This window comes from Typopeltis vanoorti, chromosome 21, assembly GCF_054136105.1.
Source record: "Typopeltis vanoorti isolate ZY-2024b chromosome 21, IOZ_Tvanoo_1.0, whole genome shotgun sequence".
Taxonomy (NCBI): Eukaryota; Metazoa; Arthropoda; class Arachnida; order Uropygi; family Thelyphonidae; genus Typopeltis; species Typopeltis vanoorti.
The window spans coordinates 3,001,800-3,018,294 of NC_143569.1; the positions used below are offsets into that span (position 1 = coordinate 3,001,800).

Below are 16,495 nucleotides of genomic sequence, written 5' to 3' on the forward strand. Positions count from 1 at the left end.
GTGTTTTATGTGGTTCCCACCCATGAAAGGTTATTAGTAAACCTATAGTACATTTGTACTGTGGGTGGGTATAAGGATTCTTTTTTTCTCTCATTTTTATCAGTTTTTATATATTTTTGTAACTTTTAAAAATTTATTTTTACATGGTCTAGAAACCAAATATGGAGCTTTTTTTCAGGGCACTTCAGGCCTTCAGTGAGCAGAGTGGTGGTCTCGCACCTGGTAATGAAATTCATCTCGCACCTAGAGGTAATCATGCCCACGGCAGCATTTGAACCTGCAACCTGTTGGTTGGAGTTTGCCAACCAGGCTGGCTAATAATAAAGAAATAAAAGAATGTTCAAGAAAGTAGAAATGGGTGAAAAAGGATATGGTGATTCCATGATAAGAAGCATGCTTGAGGAACAAACATGGACGTTTTTTAGGAGTCAGGTTTCCTCATGTAACCTAGGCAATGTGCAATTGAGCAGGTTGACTGGATGATATGATTGTGTTGGTCAGAACAAATGCACTGAAAAAAATGAGAGAAGATAAGAGTTATTGATTGAGGTGAAGAAAAGAAAGACAAAATATGTAAAATAATTTCTGCTACAAACCGGGATCATCTAAAGACTGTGAACCATTGTGACATAGATTGGAGGAAATACAAAGCATGTAAGTTCAGGAAAAGTGGATTTAATTACTCATGGATGGCTACCTCAAGGACTATGTGAAGGAAGTCATGGTGCAAGAAGGTTAGATCTAGTAATAGTATCAGAGAATCTGTATAAATAAGTTTAATCATTATGCTGTCAATTGGTCAGGCTGGTTGACCAAGTGTTTAGTGTATCCCCAATAGAGGGTGCTTAAAGGTCAAAGCTGTATAACTGAGAGGAGACCTCCACATAGCCTTTAATGGAATACGGAAAACCGACCAGGGCTTCTGACCTAATGTCCAGTCCTCACCTTCTCTTGGTGCACCCTGTTGGGTATCTACCTGGATACTGAACGAACGAGGATGGGCTGGCAATTTGGAATTTAGCCGACCAAATTATATTCTTACTGGTTAAACTAAAATATAAAATTATGGTACAACATGACAAAATTTCATTCCGGCTGGGACTTTTCCCCGGTTAAACAAGGCCCCCGTTGTTTTTGCCAGAGAACAAGAGCGAACAGCGAAAAGTCAGCTACTGGAACAAATCTGAAAACACACGCCAACTCAACATCACCAGAGTTAAAGATCAGTACTATCAACATAAGAAGCCTGAATGGCAAAGAAATGGAGCTAGCTGAGGAATTAGATAAGTACCAGATCGACATAATAGGAGTGACTGAAACAAATAAACAAAAACTGGTTAGATCTTTCGGAGCAATAAATACAAAATGTTATATTCAGGCAATAACAATCGAGGAAAAGAAGGAGTAGCCATAGTATTCAACACAAAATACGAGGCTAATCTTCTTGAATGGCAGTCAGTCTCAAGTAGAGTAATGTGGGCAAATATGAGAATGGGGAACTGGACAATGAGACTTATTTGTGCCTATAGTCCCACAGAAGGTTCTACTAAGGTAGAAGTGGAGGAATTTTTTGAGGCCTTAGAAAAAGCAACTGACACAGTGAAAAAGGAAAAGTTGGTCCTTGTTGGGGATCTAAATAGCAGAATAGGAAATCATTGTCAGACATATAAAAATATTTTGGTAAAATTTGAAGAAAAGAGCAAAGCTAATAATAATGGCAAATATCTGTTGGATTTCTGCTCAGGACATGGACTGGTTATTACTAACACCATGTTCCAACATAAAAATGTGCACAAATTCACATGTAGAGAAGAGGCAAGGAATAAGAAAAGTCTCATTGACTATGTTATTGTTGATAGTGATGTCTTCTCCCTGGTGCAGGACACCAGAGTGTACAAAGGATTTGAAATTGGAAGTGATCACTATTTAGTCTTGAGCAGGATAAAATTGAATTTCATATTAAAAAGAATAACATGTAAGAAAGTTTTAAAGCGAATAAAAGTTGAGCAGCTCTCAGATGTGAACTGTAGATTAAAATACACAAAGATTATTGAAGAAAAAATGAAAGAGTTTGAGAACAGGAACCAAACTTTGGAGATTCAGTGGCAAGGCTTGAAGAAAACCCTGATTGTTTCAGCTAGAGACACATGTGGTGAAGTTGTCTGCAAGGATAGAAAATTAGAACTCCATGGTGGACACAGGAAGTTAAAGAGGCAGTGAAGGAAAAGAAGAAAGCATATCAAAAGTTCCTGGCAAATAAGTCAGCTTGTGGTCTTAGAGAATACACAGACAAATGTAATATAGCTAAACAAAAGTCATGGGAGGACTTTGGCAAGAACATAGAAAATAAATATCAAGAAGGTGGCAAAATATTCTGGAGGTTGTTGAAGAAGCTTAGGAATGGAGGAAAGAGTGCTGTAAAAGGTGTTAGAGATGATAAAGGTGACATGAAAACAGGAGAAAAAGATACCCTTGAAGTATGGAGTAATTACTTTGAAAAACTGCTAAATGAAACAAGCAGTGAGGACAGCACAGTGTTAAAAAAACACTCAACAGGCATGCAAACAGGAATACATATCCATACCTGAATTAGAAAAAGCCATCAAAAGCTTGAAATGTGGAAAGGCAGCAGGAGTAGATGATATTCAACCAGGAATGCTGAAGTATGGTGGTATAAAAGTCTTACGGCTGCACTGCACAGTTCAGAATGCCTGGACAGGGGGATGAATTCCCGATGATTGGAGTAGAGCTCTCCTAGTACCCATATATAAAAAGGGAAATAAAAGTGAATGTGGAAATTACAGAGATATTTCTCTACTGAGTGTTCCTGGTAAGATATATGCAAGTATACTCGAGAAACAGTTGAGAAGAATTGTGGATGAAAAGCTTGGTGAAGAACAAGCTAGATTCAGGTCAAATAGGGGCTGTCAGGATCAGATCTTCACTTTACGACAAATAGTGGAGAAATCATGGGAATATAACAAAGATCTGTATTTAAGTTTTGTCGATTTGGAAAAAGCATATGACAAGGTGCCAAGAGAGAGAGAGAGAAGCTATTCGAAACATACCGTTATATGGTATCAATGGGGCATTATATCAAGCAATACTTAGTCTTTATTTGAGTTGTAAGTCAGCAGTCAGAATTGAAGGAAGTACAGGAAGATGGTTTAATGTTAAATCTGGTGTGAGACAAGGATGTACATTATCCCCTCTGTTATTTATTATCTATATGGATCACTTTATGAAGGAAAGTGGTGTTAAACATGATATCAAAATTGGAGACATTATTGTCGGCTCTTTGCTTTATGCAGACAATGTTATACTTCTAAATAAATCCACTACTTGTCTGCAAGATTCACTGACAAAATTGAATAACTGTTGTAATGGATATGGTATGAAGGTCCGCAATAAAAAGACAAAGACAATGAAAATAGGCAGAATCATTGAAAATGTCAACTGTGTTGTGAATGGAGAACCTGTGGAACAAGTAAAACATTTCAGCTACTTAGGCACGATTTTTAGTGAAGATGGTAAATTAAATATAGAAATAAACAGAATCAACAAAGCTGGTATGGTAGGAAGTCAACTGAATAGATTTATATGGAATAAAAGAGAAATTAGTCAAAACACTAAATTAGCTGTTATAAGCTTTCAAACCAATTTTAACTTATGGATCTGAGTGCTGGATCAAAAGTAAAACAATTGACCGCAGATATGAGAGTCCTGAGAAAGATTAAGGGCATGAACAGATGGCATCAATGGCAATATTGTATTTAAAATGAGGATATTAGGAAAGAACTTGACATTGTCGGCATCCAGGAATGCGTTAGCAGAGCTAATCTCAGGTGGTATGGTGACTTAAACAGAATGGGCGAGGAAAGATTTGCAAAACAAGTGTTCTCTGCTAGGTTGGCAGGAAAAATTGATACGGTACAAAGTGCCTTAGGCGATAGAAATGTAAGATCTTATAATGTTGGAGTCTTGACAAGTTACAGACTGATTTGGAGGAAAATTGTAGATAGGAAGTCAGTAATGATGTAAATTTTTCATGTTGTACTATCATATCCTGTACACCCCTTGAGGGTACATAGCAGGAATTTGATGATGATGATGACTCTCCAATAGGCTGTTGTTTTCAGAATAAGTTGTAATTTCTACTGCTCTACTCTAGAACAATTGTCCCTCTTATGTATGTGATCAATATTCAAATAAATAATAAGGAAATGACTGGGTCAAGTGTTGACTTGAGTAAGGTATACATTATGGCAGACTCAGTTCTTTGGATGCCCAGGAGAGAAGAGGGACTAGAAAAAAGAACAGAGATGTTGCTGGCCTGGTCGGCCAAATGGTTAATGTACCTATCCTCCAACCAGAAGGTCCATGAATTTGAATTCTACTATTAGTATGGGTGTTTGTAATCATCTTTATATGAGAGATGAATTTCATTTGCTGATTGTGATACTGTTGCCCTGTTTATTGAGGCCTAAAGTGGCTTGATAAAGTCCGTGTTTGATCTCTAACATACCCATGGCAACATGTTACTAAGGCATTTAATATGAACTCATTAGCCTTCTTATAGATGTAGTTTAGTGTTGAAGGTATTTGATACACAAACTTTGTTTGCTTATACTTGGATAAAGGATTAAATAAGAATATAATTTCCTGTCAATTTGAATTAGTGATCATCTTGGGCCAGGTATCTCTGATTGGCTACTGGTAGAGATTGAACACTCAGTCTCCAAAAAATAGAAAGGTTAAAATGGCCTTGTCTACTCCCTATAACGGAATAAAAGATGTTAACCAGTTAGCTGTTTAATTTAATGTATAACCAGCTGAAAAAACTTTCAACCTCTAGAGCAGGGCTAATCGACTATGTAAAAATATATAATATTAATAATAATAATAAAAATTCCTGACACTCTCCCTCCCTGCTGATGTACTATAGGTTTCCAATCTTTAGTAGGTGGGAGACAAAAAAAAAAAAAAAAAAAAAAACTGTTACAAGGGCGTGTCTCAAATACAGCTGTTGGACTGGATGAGATATTGGCTGCTGAAAGAACATACAGAGGAGTTAATAGTGCTCCTGACATGATGGATATTCAAGTTGAGTCTCAGCATATACATGATTCCTCTCCTGCATGGGATCTTAGACAGCATTATGATTCTCTATATATAGAGAGCACAATGTATGATGTTGCTTTAGCAATCTGCTCATGTTCTGTGATAGTGTAACAGCAGAGTTAGATATGCAGAATGAGTATACCATGAAACATTAACATCTGACAGGATTTGGGACTTATGGATATTGATAGTCATTGTCACAAGTTCATTTTGCATGCCTGTGTGTGTGTGTGTGTGTGTGTGTGTGTGTGTGTGCTGTGTGTGTGTGAGTGAGAGAGAGAGCCTCCAATATGGATTAGAGAGAGAGTGGCTGACTCTCTCTCTAATCATGTCAGAAACATGACAGTTTCTGACATGTATCAGAAAGTGGGTTATGCAGGGCCTAAGAGGAGAACGATGTTAGGACGTTCAGTGGTGTACTGCATGGTTTTATGCCTGAGCTGTTGTTTAACTTGTATGTTATTGATATTTGGGATAGTCTTGAGTGATATATATCTAGTTACTTGCTGATGAGACTAAGTCAGGGAGAGAGATAAAACGCATAGCCAGTAAAATAAATCTTCAGGTTGACTTGAACATATTGGTCATATGGGCCAGTGAAAATAAATATCAGTTCAGTGTTGCAAAGTGTTGATGCACTTTAGACAGGACATTGTAGGCAGATTATTAATGGGAATTTCTGTGAGTAGTGAAGTTGGACTTTGCAGTTACGAGGGTGGTCTGAAAAGTTCTCAGCCTAACAATGAAAAAACGAATTGATAATTTCAAATTTTTTTTTATTTTTCAACATAATCTCCCATAAGACTAATGCATAATGCATTTATTCCAGCGATGCTTCAGCACTATTATCCCGTCCCTGTAGTGGTTCTCAGTAAGATCTGCAAAATCTCCCTCTACAGATGCAATCACCTCTTGATTCGAAGAAAAAACACTAACCAGCGAGGAAGGGTTATAGTTTTGGGAAGAGATAGAAGTCAGAGGGAGCCAAATATGGGGAATAGGGTGGATGTTCCAACAATAATTCATAGTGCAGACCCCTTAATTTTCCCATTGCCAAAACACCTTTGCGGGCAGGTGCATTGTCCTGGTGAAAGATGATTTTTGTCTTCTGCAAACCGGTTTTGCAGAAGACAAAAATTCTTGAGAAAAAGTCTTTTCTCAAGATTTTTTTTTGTCTAGTCTGGTTAAAAGATTGGAATAATATCCCCCCCCCCCATTATTGTTTTACCCTTTTCAAGATAATTAATAAACAGAATGCCTTTAGCATCCCAAAACACTAATGCCATGACCTTTCCTGCTGATGAAACTGACTTCGTCTTCTTTGGCACTGAACAACCGGCTTCTGTCCACTGTTTTTACTGCTATTTGAATTCTGGTGTGTAATGTCGAATCTAAGTCTCATCCATAGTAATGAATTGATGCACAAAATCAGTTCTTGTTAAAATTCTCTGAGCATTGTTCAGAGATTTTCATGCGAGTGCGTTTTTTTGTCTGTGAGCAAGCGCAGCACCCATCTTGCGTAAAGTTTTTCATTTGCAATTCTTCAGGCAAAATATATCCTACACGTTCTTTTGAAATGCCTATAGTCTCAGCAATTTCACACCGCCAGTCATCCAATACCATATTGTGCACGTGATCAATGATTTCTGGTGTTGTTACACTTTTTGGACTTCCTTCACGTGGATCATCTTAAGGCTGGTATGGCCACGTTTAAACTCGGCAGCCCATTTCTTAACCCGGCGTTAGTAAGATGGGAAAATGTAACAAAAGTGGTAAGGTGTGGTCCCACACTAAACTTGCTTGCACGCAACAGCCTGTCATCTATGGCGTTGAGTAGCGGGTTATTGGAGGGGAAGCTATACTGAGGCATTACTCACTGCCACGTGTTGTTAAAAAGTTAGTCAATTTAAAATCTTTGGGGGTCTGTGACACCCCACTTTACTAACACCGGGTTAATTGTCTAAAACGAAGAAGAGTGCCCATAAACTTTTATGAACTTCGAATGAATTTCTTTTGGCGTTAAACCTTCTTTTACAAAGAATTTTATAATCGCACGACACTCAATTTTATCCATTTCAAGGGATACAGACAACACTTTGCTTTCAGACAGCTGTATAAAAAAAACTACTTGATAGAATGAGTTGTAATTTCACATGGAATCTTATGACAGATGCACCAACTTAGAAAAAAAATCTTGCCGATTGTGCTGCCATCTATGGTCGAGGCTGAGAACTTTTCAGAACACACTCGTATTATGGACATTGATTTAAAGCATAGTAATCACATTGTTGGTAGTTGTCATTGCATTGAATAATTGCGCTGCAAGTAAATGCTAACTTATAGAAATAAAGAAGTTATTCTCGCACTTTACATTGCCTAGACTATTGTGCAGAGACATGCTCACTTGAGTTTCAGGATAATTCTGGAAAATATCCAGCTGCAAGTAATCAAAATAGTAACAAGCTTATAGAATTGTGCGTACAGACAGATTGAGGGCGAGTGGGAGGATGGATTTGATTGGTTAGTGTTTTTTAAAGTTTGAGGAATAGACAGAAGAGATATATGATCGAAATGTTAGTCAAGTGATCTTACAAGACTCGAATGAGATTATGACTGTTAAAGATCGAACTCTAGATATCATTCCTAGAAGCTGACTATGGTTACAAAGCTTGTGAAAGTGGGTGCCGTGTGTGTGTGTGTGTGCGTGCGCGCGCAAAATTGGATACCTGAAGGAGCATTCATAATAGTAATTTTTTAAACTATTTAAAGTTTTACAATACTGATTCTTGATGTTTACCATTTTTAGCCATTGCTGTCTTCATGGACATCGCTTGTGGAAAAAAGCAGCTCTAAGGTTTCGCATGTTGTGGACTTTGTAGTTCTCCAAAAAGTAAGCTCGGAAATTATTTTCTTCATTAAGTTTTGTGTTTCACTAATTCTAATTGTATTGTAATTGTTCATTCCATGCCTCTAATGTCGGCTCTAGCTTATATATATACTTATATATGTATAATAAATTTACAAACCTTTTGTGGCTATAATTCACATAAAAAAAAAGTCATACTGCTGCAAGAGCTGTGACGCTATGCTTGAGTTAATGAGAGCTTAAGAAAAAGTTATATTAAACTGCTCAGTACATTCTCCTGATCATGTAGGAGCACCATACATATCTCTTACCATGTATGGAAATGTTCATCAGTTGGGTAAGATACTTGCATTCATTTTCAACATGTAGTGGAAAGCCTGCCCAAGAAGAGTGGCATCTACTGGTAACTACTACTGGTATGTTGAGATGTGTAAATATTGAGTTTGTGAAACAAACCGAATATTCACAGATTTCTGTCTAAGTTTTGCAATATATTGCGTGTGTACAAAAATGAAGGGAATCTGAACTTGGTGTGTACATTTTCTAATTACTGGTGATGCCACTAGACGTGAGCGTGTGTTTTTCCATGCCAGTAATAACAATGCACTATTGCAGCACTGCACACACACACCTCTTTCAGGTGTACATCTCAGAGAGTCATGATTCTTGTCAACTTCAGTAGCAATCTCAAATGTTAATTTCATTAAAAGTCACTGAACCAAACAGGTTCTAATTTACAAATTTCTTCCATATTAATGTATTTAGCAGGTTTACAGTACTGAGAGATTTACCTTCTCTTTTGTGAATGTACTACAAATTACATTGATCCACACAGAGCTTGGTCTTCTTGGTTGTTATCTGCCCATATATTTAACTTATGAAGATTTTCTTTTATTTTTTGATTGGAAAGAGGTTTCAAGTAGAATTATATGGGCAAACTTCAAAATGGGGAAATGGACAATGTAACTTATTTGTGCCTATGGTCCCATAGAAGGTTCTTCTAAGGAAGAAGTGGAGGAGTTTTTTGAGTCATTAGAACAAGCAGCTGACATAAACAAAATGGAAAAAGTGGTCCTTGTTGGAGACCTGAACAGCAGAGTAGGAAATGAATCTCTCCAGGTATATAGGAACATTTGGAGAAAATTTGGAGAAAAGGGCAAAGCTAATAATAATGATAGGTATTTGCTGGACTTCTGCTTAGGACTCAGACTAGTCATTACTAACACCATGTTTCAACATAAAGATGTGCACAAGTTCACATGGAGAGAAGACACAAGAAATAATAAAAACCTCATTGACTATGTCATCGTTGATAGTGATATCATAAAGCTGATTCAGGATACAAGAGTGTACAGAAGATTCGAAATTGGAAGTGACCATCACTTAGTACTAAACAGGATAAAATGAATATCACATTGAAAAGAATAGCATATTGAAAAGAATTAAAGTTGAACAGCTTTTACAGGTAAACCGTAGACTCGACTATGCAAACATTATTGAAGAAAATTCAATGTTCAAAAACAAGAACCAAACCTTTGAGTCTCAGCAAAACTCTGAAGAAGACATTGATTGATTCAGCTAGGGAGGTACGTGGTGAAGATGTATGCAAGGAAAGAAATATAAGAACACCATGGTGGACACAAGTAGTTTAAAGAAGCAGTCTGGGAAAAGAAGAAAGCATACCAAAAGTTTCTAGCAAATAAGTCAGTAGATGCCTTAAAAGAATACAGAGAAAAATGTAAGCAAGCTAAGCTATGTGTAAAAGTAGCTAAACAAAAGTGATGGGAAGATTTTGATAAGAGTATGGGAAATAAGTATCAGGAAGGTGATAAAATGTTCTGGAAGCTATTGAAGAAGCTTAGAAATGAAGGAAAGAGTCTGAAAAAGGAATCAAAGGTGACATGAAATGAAAACTGAAGATAAGGATATCCTAGATATCTAGAGTAATTACTTTGAAATTACTACCTCAAGTATTGATATGTACTCCTCTTTGCATTCCTCTTAAATGAACAAAGTAGTAACAGAACCATACTAGAAAATTTTTAAGAGAAATACAAAGAGGAGTAATAATATATCAATACTTAAGGTAGAAAAAGCCATCAAAAACTTGAAATGTGGAAAGGCAGCTGGAGTAGATGATATTCGACCAGAAATGATTAAGTATGGAGGTATAAAAGTTTTGCAGTGCATAATTTAAAGGGCCTGGACAGAAGGTCAAATTCCCAGAGCTTGCATAGAACTCATCTATAAAAAAGGGAATAAAGCTGAATGTGAGAATTACTGAGGAATTTCTCTACTGAGTGTTCCAGGTAAGATTTAGGGAGGCATAAATTGAGAAAGATTGTGGAAAAATAAACTTGGTAAACAACAAGCAGGGTTCAGGCCATATAGAGGTTGTCAAGATCAGGTTTTTACTTTAAGACCAAAGAAAAGTTGAGAAATCGTGGGAATATGACAAGGATCTGTACTTAAGTTTTGTAAATCTGGAAAAGGCATATGACTAGTTGCCCAGAGAAAAGCTTTTCAAAACACTACTTTTCAAAACACTACACTGGGGTCAGCGGAACATTATACAGAGCAATCCATGGTCTTTATTTATCAGTCAGCAATTAGAATTGAAGGAAATCCGGAAGGTTGTTTGAGATAGAATCAGGGGTAAGACAAGGATGCACATTATCTCCACTGTTATTCATCATCTATGTGGATCATGTTATGAAAGAAAGTGACATTAGGCCTGATATTAGAATTGGAGATATCAAACTTAGCTCTTTGCTTTATGCAGATGATGTTGTACTCCTAATCACATTTAGTGCAAGTCTCCAGGATTTCTCTAACTAAATTGAATAACAACTGTAATAAACTAGACATTAAAATGAGTAATAAAAAGATCTAAACTATGAAAATATGCAGGAGCATAGAAAACTTCAGATGATTCTGAATGTAGAGCGTCTATAGAACAAGTAAAATATTTCAGCTATTTAGGCACCATTATTAGTGAAGATGGCAGGTTAAATCTGGAAATATACAACAGAATAAGCAAAGCTGGTATGATGGGTAGCCAGCTGAATAAATTTATATGGAATAAGAGAGAAATTAACCAAACACCAAACTAGAAGTATACAAGACAGGTATTCAAACCAGTTTTAAATTATGTATCTGAGAGTTGGTTTAGAAATAAAGCACTTGATTAAAGACTAGAACCACAGATATGAGGGTTCTGAGAAAAATTAAGTGAATGAATCAATGGCAGAATGATATGAAAAATGACGATATCAGAAAGGAACCTGACATTGTTTGCATTCAAGAATGTGTCAGCAGAGCTAACCTAATGTGGTATTAGTCACTTTAAATAGAATGGGTGAGGAAAAGTTAGCAAAACAGGTGCTTGATGCCAAGGTTGACAGGAAGGAGACCCAGACAAGACCAAAGACTAAGTGGATTGATTCAGTTAGAACTGCCTTAGAAGAATGAAATGTTAGATATGGTAATATAGAAGTGCTTACAAGCAATAGAGTAATTTGGAGGAAAATTGTGGATAGGAGATTAATAATAATGTAAACTTAATCATATAGTGCTGTTGTAGTAACCTGAACACCCCTTGGGGGTATACATATCAGGAAATTGATTATGACATTGAACTTATCTTCACTGAAAATTGTAACTAAATAATTTGAAATAATTTACGTTCTATAGTTTCTTCATTGAAAATGCTGTTGGTGTTTTCATGTTCCTGTCTATTTTCATAGTTCTGTATATTTTTATTACTGATTTTATGCCAAAATTCAAATAATCTCTTTGACTTATTCAGCTTAGTCTTGAAAAGGGTTTATTCAGGTAATACCACTTAAAGTAAAAATCCGTTATTAACACCCTTCTTTGTGTGAACCTAGTTTACTCTTCAAGTTTTGCTGCAACAATTTTTCTTATCGTCTTCCCAATATAATTACATACTTAAGATGTTATAAATTTTACCTGGAAATTGCTCTTTAATTCTCACGTTCACTTTTATTTCTATTTTTATAGATGGAAACTATTAAGTGGTTTACTTGAAGCTGTATATTGTAAACCACTAGAAGTATTCACCTTCTTCTTCTAGTGGTTGACATCTGGTATTCAAACTTCTTACAATGCCTTATGAATTATACAGTATAACTATGTAAAATGTTTATGCCTCCTTATGTTTTGATTCCACATTTCTGGTGGAATATCTTCTACTCAGTCTGCTTTCAACATCTATTTGTTATACTTCAGATTTCCAATAGCTTATCTTCCTCTGAAATATACTTACACCTGCATTCCTCTCTGATGTTTACCATCATTTTTTATTGCATTTAATAATTATTGAAAGTAAATTTTTTTATATAAATCTTACCCACTAAAGGTGATAAACTTATAGTAGCTTACTATATTAACCTAATAGCCTACTTGGCTGAGTGGATAATTATTCCAGACATCCAGAATATCCTTTTCTTCAAATTTTATGTTACCTTTATCGTATTGGATTCCTTTTACAGTACTCTTTCCAACATTTCTAAGCTTTTACAGTAGCCTCCAGAACACATGTTGCTTTCATTATGATAATCTTCTGTATTCTTCTGCAAGTCTTCCTGTGACATTTTTTAATGTGTAACTTAGCTTTTTCAGATCTGTATTAACCAAGGGCACATGCTTACTTGCATGCATGAATCTTTCAGTACGATTTCTTTTCTAAAACTGTTTCTTTAATTTCTTAAAGGCACCAGGAATTACCTTTTTTTCCCAATTCCTGCATTCTTCATGGATTGAGTCAATTTGTTAAGATTTTGCCACTGGTCTCTGAGGGTCTGGTGCTTTTGCTTTGTGTTCAGTTTCTAAAATATATTCGTATATTTAATTCTTCAATTCACATCTAAAAGCTGCTTGACTCATTTTTAATTTCTATACATATTTTTCTTTTTAGTGTAGTGCTCAGTCTTGCTGTTAACGAAATGATGATCATTTTTATTTCCAATCTTCTGTGCCATTGTATCTTGAAGCAGTACAGATATCACTATCAATAACAGCATAATGAAACTTCTTTATATGATCTTTTCATGTGAATTTGTTTACACATTATGTTAGATCAAAGTATTCATAATGGATTGCCCATATCTTAAGCAGAAATCCAACAGATAATTCATTGTTATTTTTTTTTTTATTTTATATATCATCCTCCTCTTCCCATACATGAGAGATCACAAAAGATAATACAACAATCCATATGATCACATGGTTCTGAAGAAACAAACAAGGTGTTGGAGAAACAGTGTAATGAAGGCCATTCCATAGGAAGAAGAGGTAGATGTAATGAAAGAGGAGAAGGATGGAAAGTTAGTTTGGTAAAGTTGAATGTAAACTGAGTATGGATAGCTGCTGCTCACAATTTTAAATACCTGCTAAGTGAATAAATCTTGGCAAATTCAGTGGAGCATCACCCATGAAAATACATATGCAAAAGGCATAAGGCAGAAACTGATCATCTGTTAGAAAGTTATTGGAATGGGTCTTTGAGAGAGAGCAGTCATCTATAAAACAAAGTTACATGATAACCACAGTAATAAATGTTAATGAGAATACAGGTATTTTGTACTGAAAATAACAGTACATCATTGGTGTGTGGATACAAGTGAATCAAAGAACAGCAATACAAGGTACATATAATAATCAGTTTATAAATTAAAAATGGTTCTGCACACTAGAAATGAAACTTCTAAAGTCTATTCATAATGAGCGTGTATTTTTCTAGATCACAGAACTAATGTAAATAACTATTTGGGAACATTGATCAAGTGTAAACGGATAAGTATTTTAATACCGACTAGTTTCACCAAACTTAAGCTGTTGGCATCGTCAGGGTACAAGCATTGAGGTTAAAACATATCACAAAATAGATCTTAACTGTAAATTCTAAAAATTATAGTTACAAACTAAAATAACATTGAACGTGAATAATACACGTATCGCGTGTACATGATTTACTAGTTGTTGCTAAGGAACATTCTATAGTTAGCATTAAAGTTCATTTCTTGTGTGTTCAGAGATCTAATTGTACAGTGAAGTTATATCTTGTGGGAATAAAATGCTAGATGTTGATAACTTCCACCACAGGAACGTTTGTAAAAATCTGTACAGTCATTGCCTAAATTCAAACTATTTTTCTTGGAAGAAAACTATTTACCAACAATTAACTGGCCTGGCAATGGATAGCCCCCTTTCACCTTCTTATGCTGACCTATTTATTAAGGATCACGAAAATAAAATTCTATCTCAAATAAATCCTAAACCAGTAATTTGGTGGAGATATGTAGATGATATCTTCATTGTATGGAACCACAACAAAGATGACCTAATTGATTTTCTCAGTAAAATCAACTCCTTTCACCATTCTATTAAATTTACTCTAGAACTTGAAAAAGACAAAAAAACTACCGTTCTTAGACATCTTAATTGAGAAGCAAGTTAATGGCCTTATGAACCTATCAGTCTACAGGAAACCTACAAATACAGGACGTTATCTACATTTCAGCTCTTCACACCACATTTCTCATAAACTCAGCATAGTACACATACTAAAGAAAAGAGCTGTCCGCATTACAACAGATGAAAAGGACCTCCAAGATGAATTAACATTGATATCTAATAACCTCGCCTTGAATGGCTACCACGAAGACTCGTCAACAAAATCCTTTTCTCTGAGCCACCACGAAGAGAACGAGAAGACACTCAGTATATTACAACAATCGCCATTCCATATGCGAGCAGTATCTCTAACAAGCTCGCTAATCTCCTCAAACCATACAAAATAAGAGTGACATTCAAACCTATAGAAACAATTCGTAAACTACTACAATCTCCAAAAGATACCCATCCTTTCTATAAGTATGCTGGAGTCTGTAATATCCCATGCTCGTGTGGTTCAAGTTATATCGGCCAGACTTCGAGAAGCCTCGAGATTAGACAGAAGGAGCACATTGGTTGTGTTAAAAACAATCGACAAGACATATCAGGCCTGTCATCATATTTCTTCATAACAAACCAAATCGTTGAGCGAGACAAAAGTTGTACCCCTTACATAGAAGAAGACTACCACTCTCGAATGTTTAAAGAAGCAACCACATGCACTACAGATAACCTTAACAGGAACCAAGGTTTAATACTTCCAGAGATATGGAAAACCCTAATTAGATCTCTGAACACACAAGAAATGAATGTTAATGCTAATTTGAAAGTCTATTTTTCACTTGGTTAGACTATAATAAATTTAGTTTAATCCTTTATCCAAGTATGAGCAAACAAAGTTTGCACCTGAAAGTATCTTCAGGACTGGGGTAAGGTAGTACAAGACCGGGCAACTCGTTGCAAAGGTGGACCAAGCTCTAAATCCAGAGTGATTTAATAAAAAGGTGGCACACCTTTTGGCAACTCCTATAGGTAAAGATGACCTCACTATTGCTTCTGCCTGGTATCTCCACTTCTGGGCCTGGCTCCCACTCAAATAAAAGTCGAAACTAGTCTGGGTAATGGCCCTTCCCTTAATGCATAACATTATACATATCCGCAAGGAGATGTGTTTTGCATTATGGGAGATACCGAGATAGGAGTGATGTTAGCTTGGTCCACCTTTGCAACGAGTTGCCTGGTGTGGTATTGTTGGATTCTGATTATGTAGAAATTAGAATAAATGTTATTTGATTCAGAATCCAACATGATTTTCCGTCACAAGAACTATATTTGTAAATATTATTTAATGTAAATAACATAAATTATAATTGATATCATATAACTGCCTTAATTATATCAAGTTTTTAATTATTTAATCAAAAGAAAGTGTTAATGATAGAGGTTCTGTATTAAATATTATTAAGTTATTTTATTTATTGTTATGTCAATATTATAAGAACTTGTATTTGTAATTTAACTACGCACTTATTGAAATGCAAATATTCTATTTATTCTTTTTTGTGAAAGTTTAACGTTATGTAATAACTGAATGTAGTTGTATAGCCTAATGTAACATTCGCGAGAATGTTTACGTTTATCGGTTGTCATAGAGACGCGTGAAATAAACGAGCGCGAGTGAAGGGAGCGTGGGCAAAATAAGAGAGAAAATATATACGTAGTAAGAAAGTCGGAACGGAATTTTGGAAGTAAAAAGTAGCAAGGGGATAAACTAGAGAAGTAGAAGTAAATAAAAGGTTCTTAGGGTAGAAGTTAAGTGGATAATTTTTATAAGTGAGCAAGAACGTAACGAATTTTATAGTTAGCTGAAATTGAAATCAGCAGTAGTAATAGAAGGAAATTTAAAGCTACAATCGGATAAAGTAAAAAGCTGAACATTCAAGGAAGAATTCTGAATAAACCCAGCTGATCTAGTATTGCAGCTTATTTCCGATATGCCCTAAAGAGAACCTCACAGTGTTTTAATTAATTTATGAGTGGTAATAACGATAGTTGAAGTGCCCTAATTGATGTCAAGAATTCTGAAGCGTA

General features: G+C 35.6%; 1 protein-coding gene across 2 annotated transcripts in view; it reads left to right on the top strand.

Moving 5' to 3' along the window:
• The window catches only part of LOC150094599 (uncharacterized), a 429,939-nt gene that overhangs the window by 124,092 nt on the left and 289,352 nt on the right, over positions 1-16,495 (top strand). For both annotated transcript variants that reach the window (XM_090411060.1, XM_090411061.1), the window contains one exon: positions 7,928-8,011. In XM_090411060.1, the coding sequence (XP_090267186.1) occupies positions 7,928-8,011 (84 nt within the window). The remainder of the gene's footprint in view (positions 1-7,927; positions 8,012-16,495) is intronic.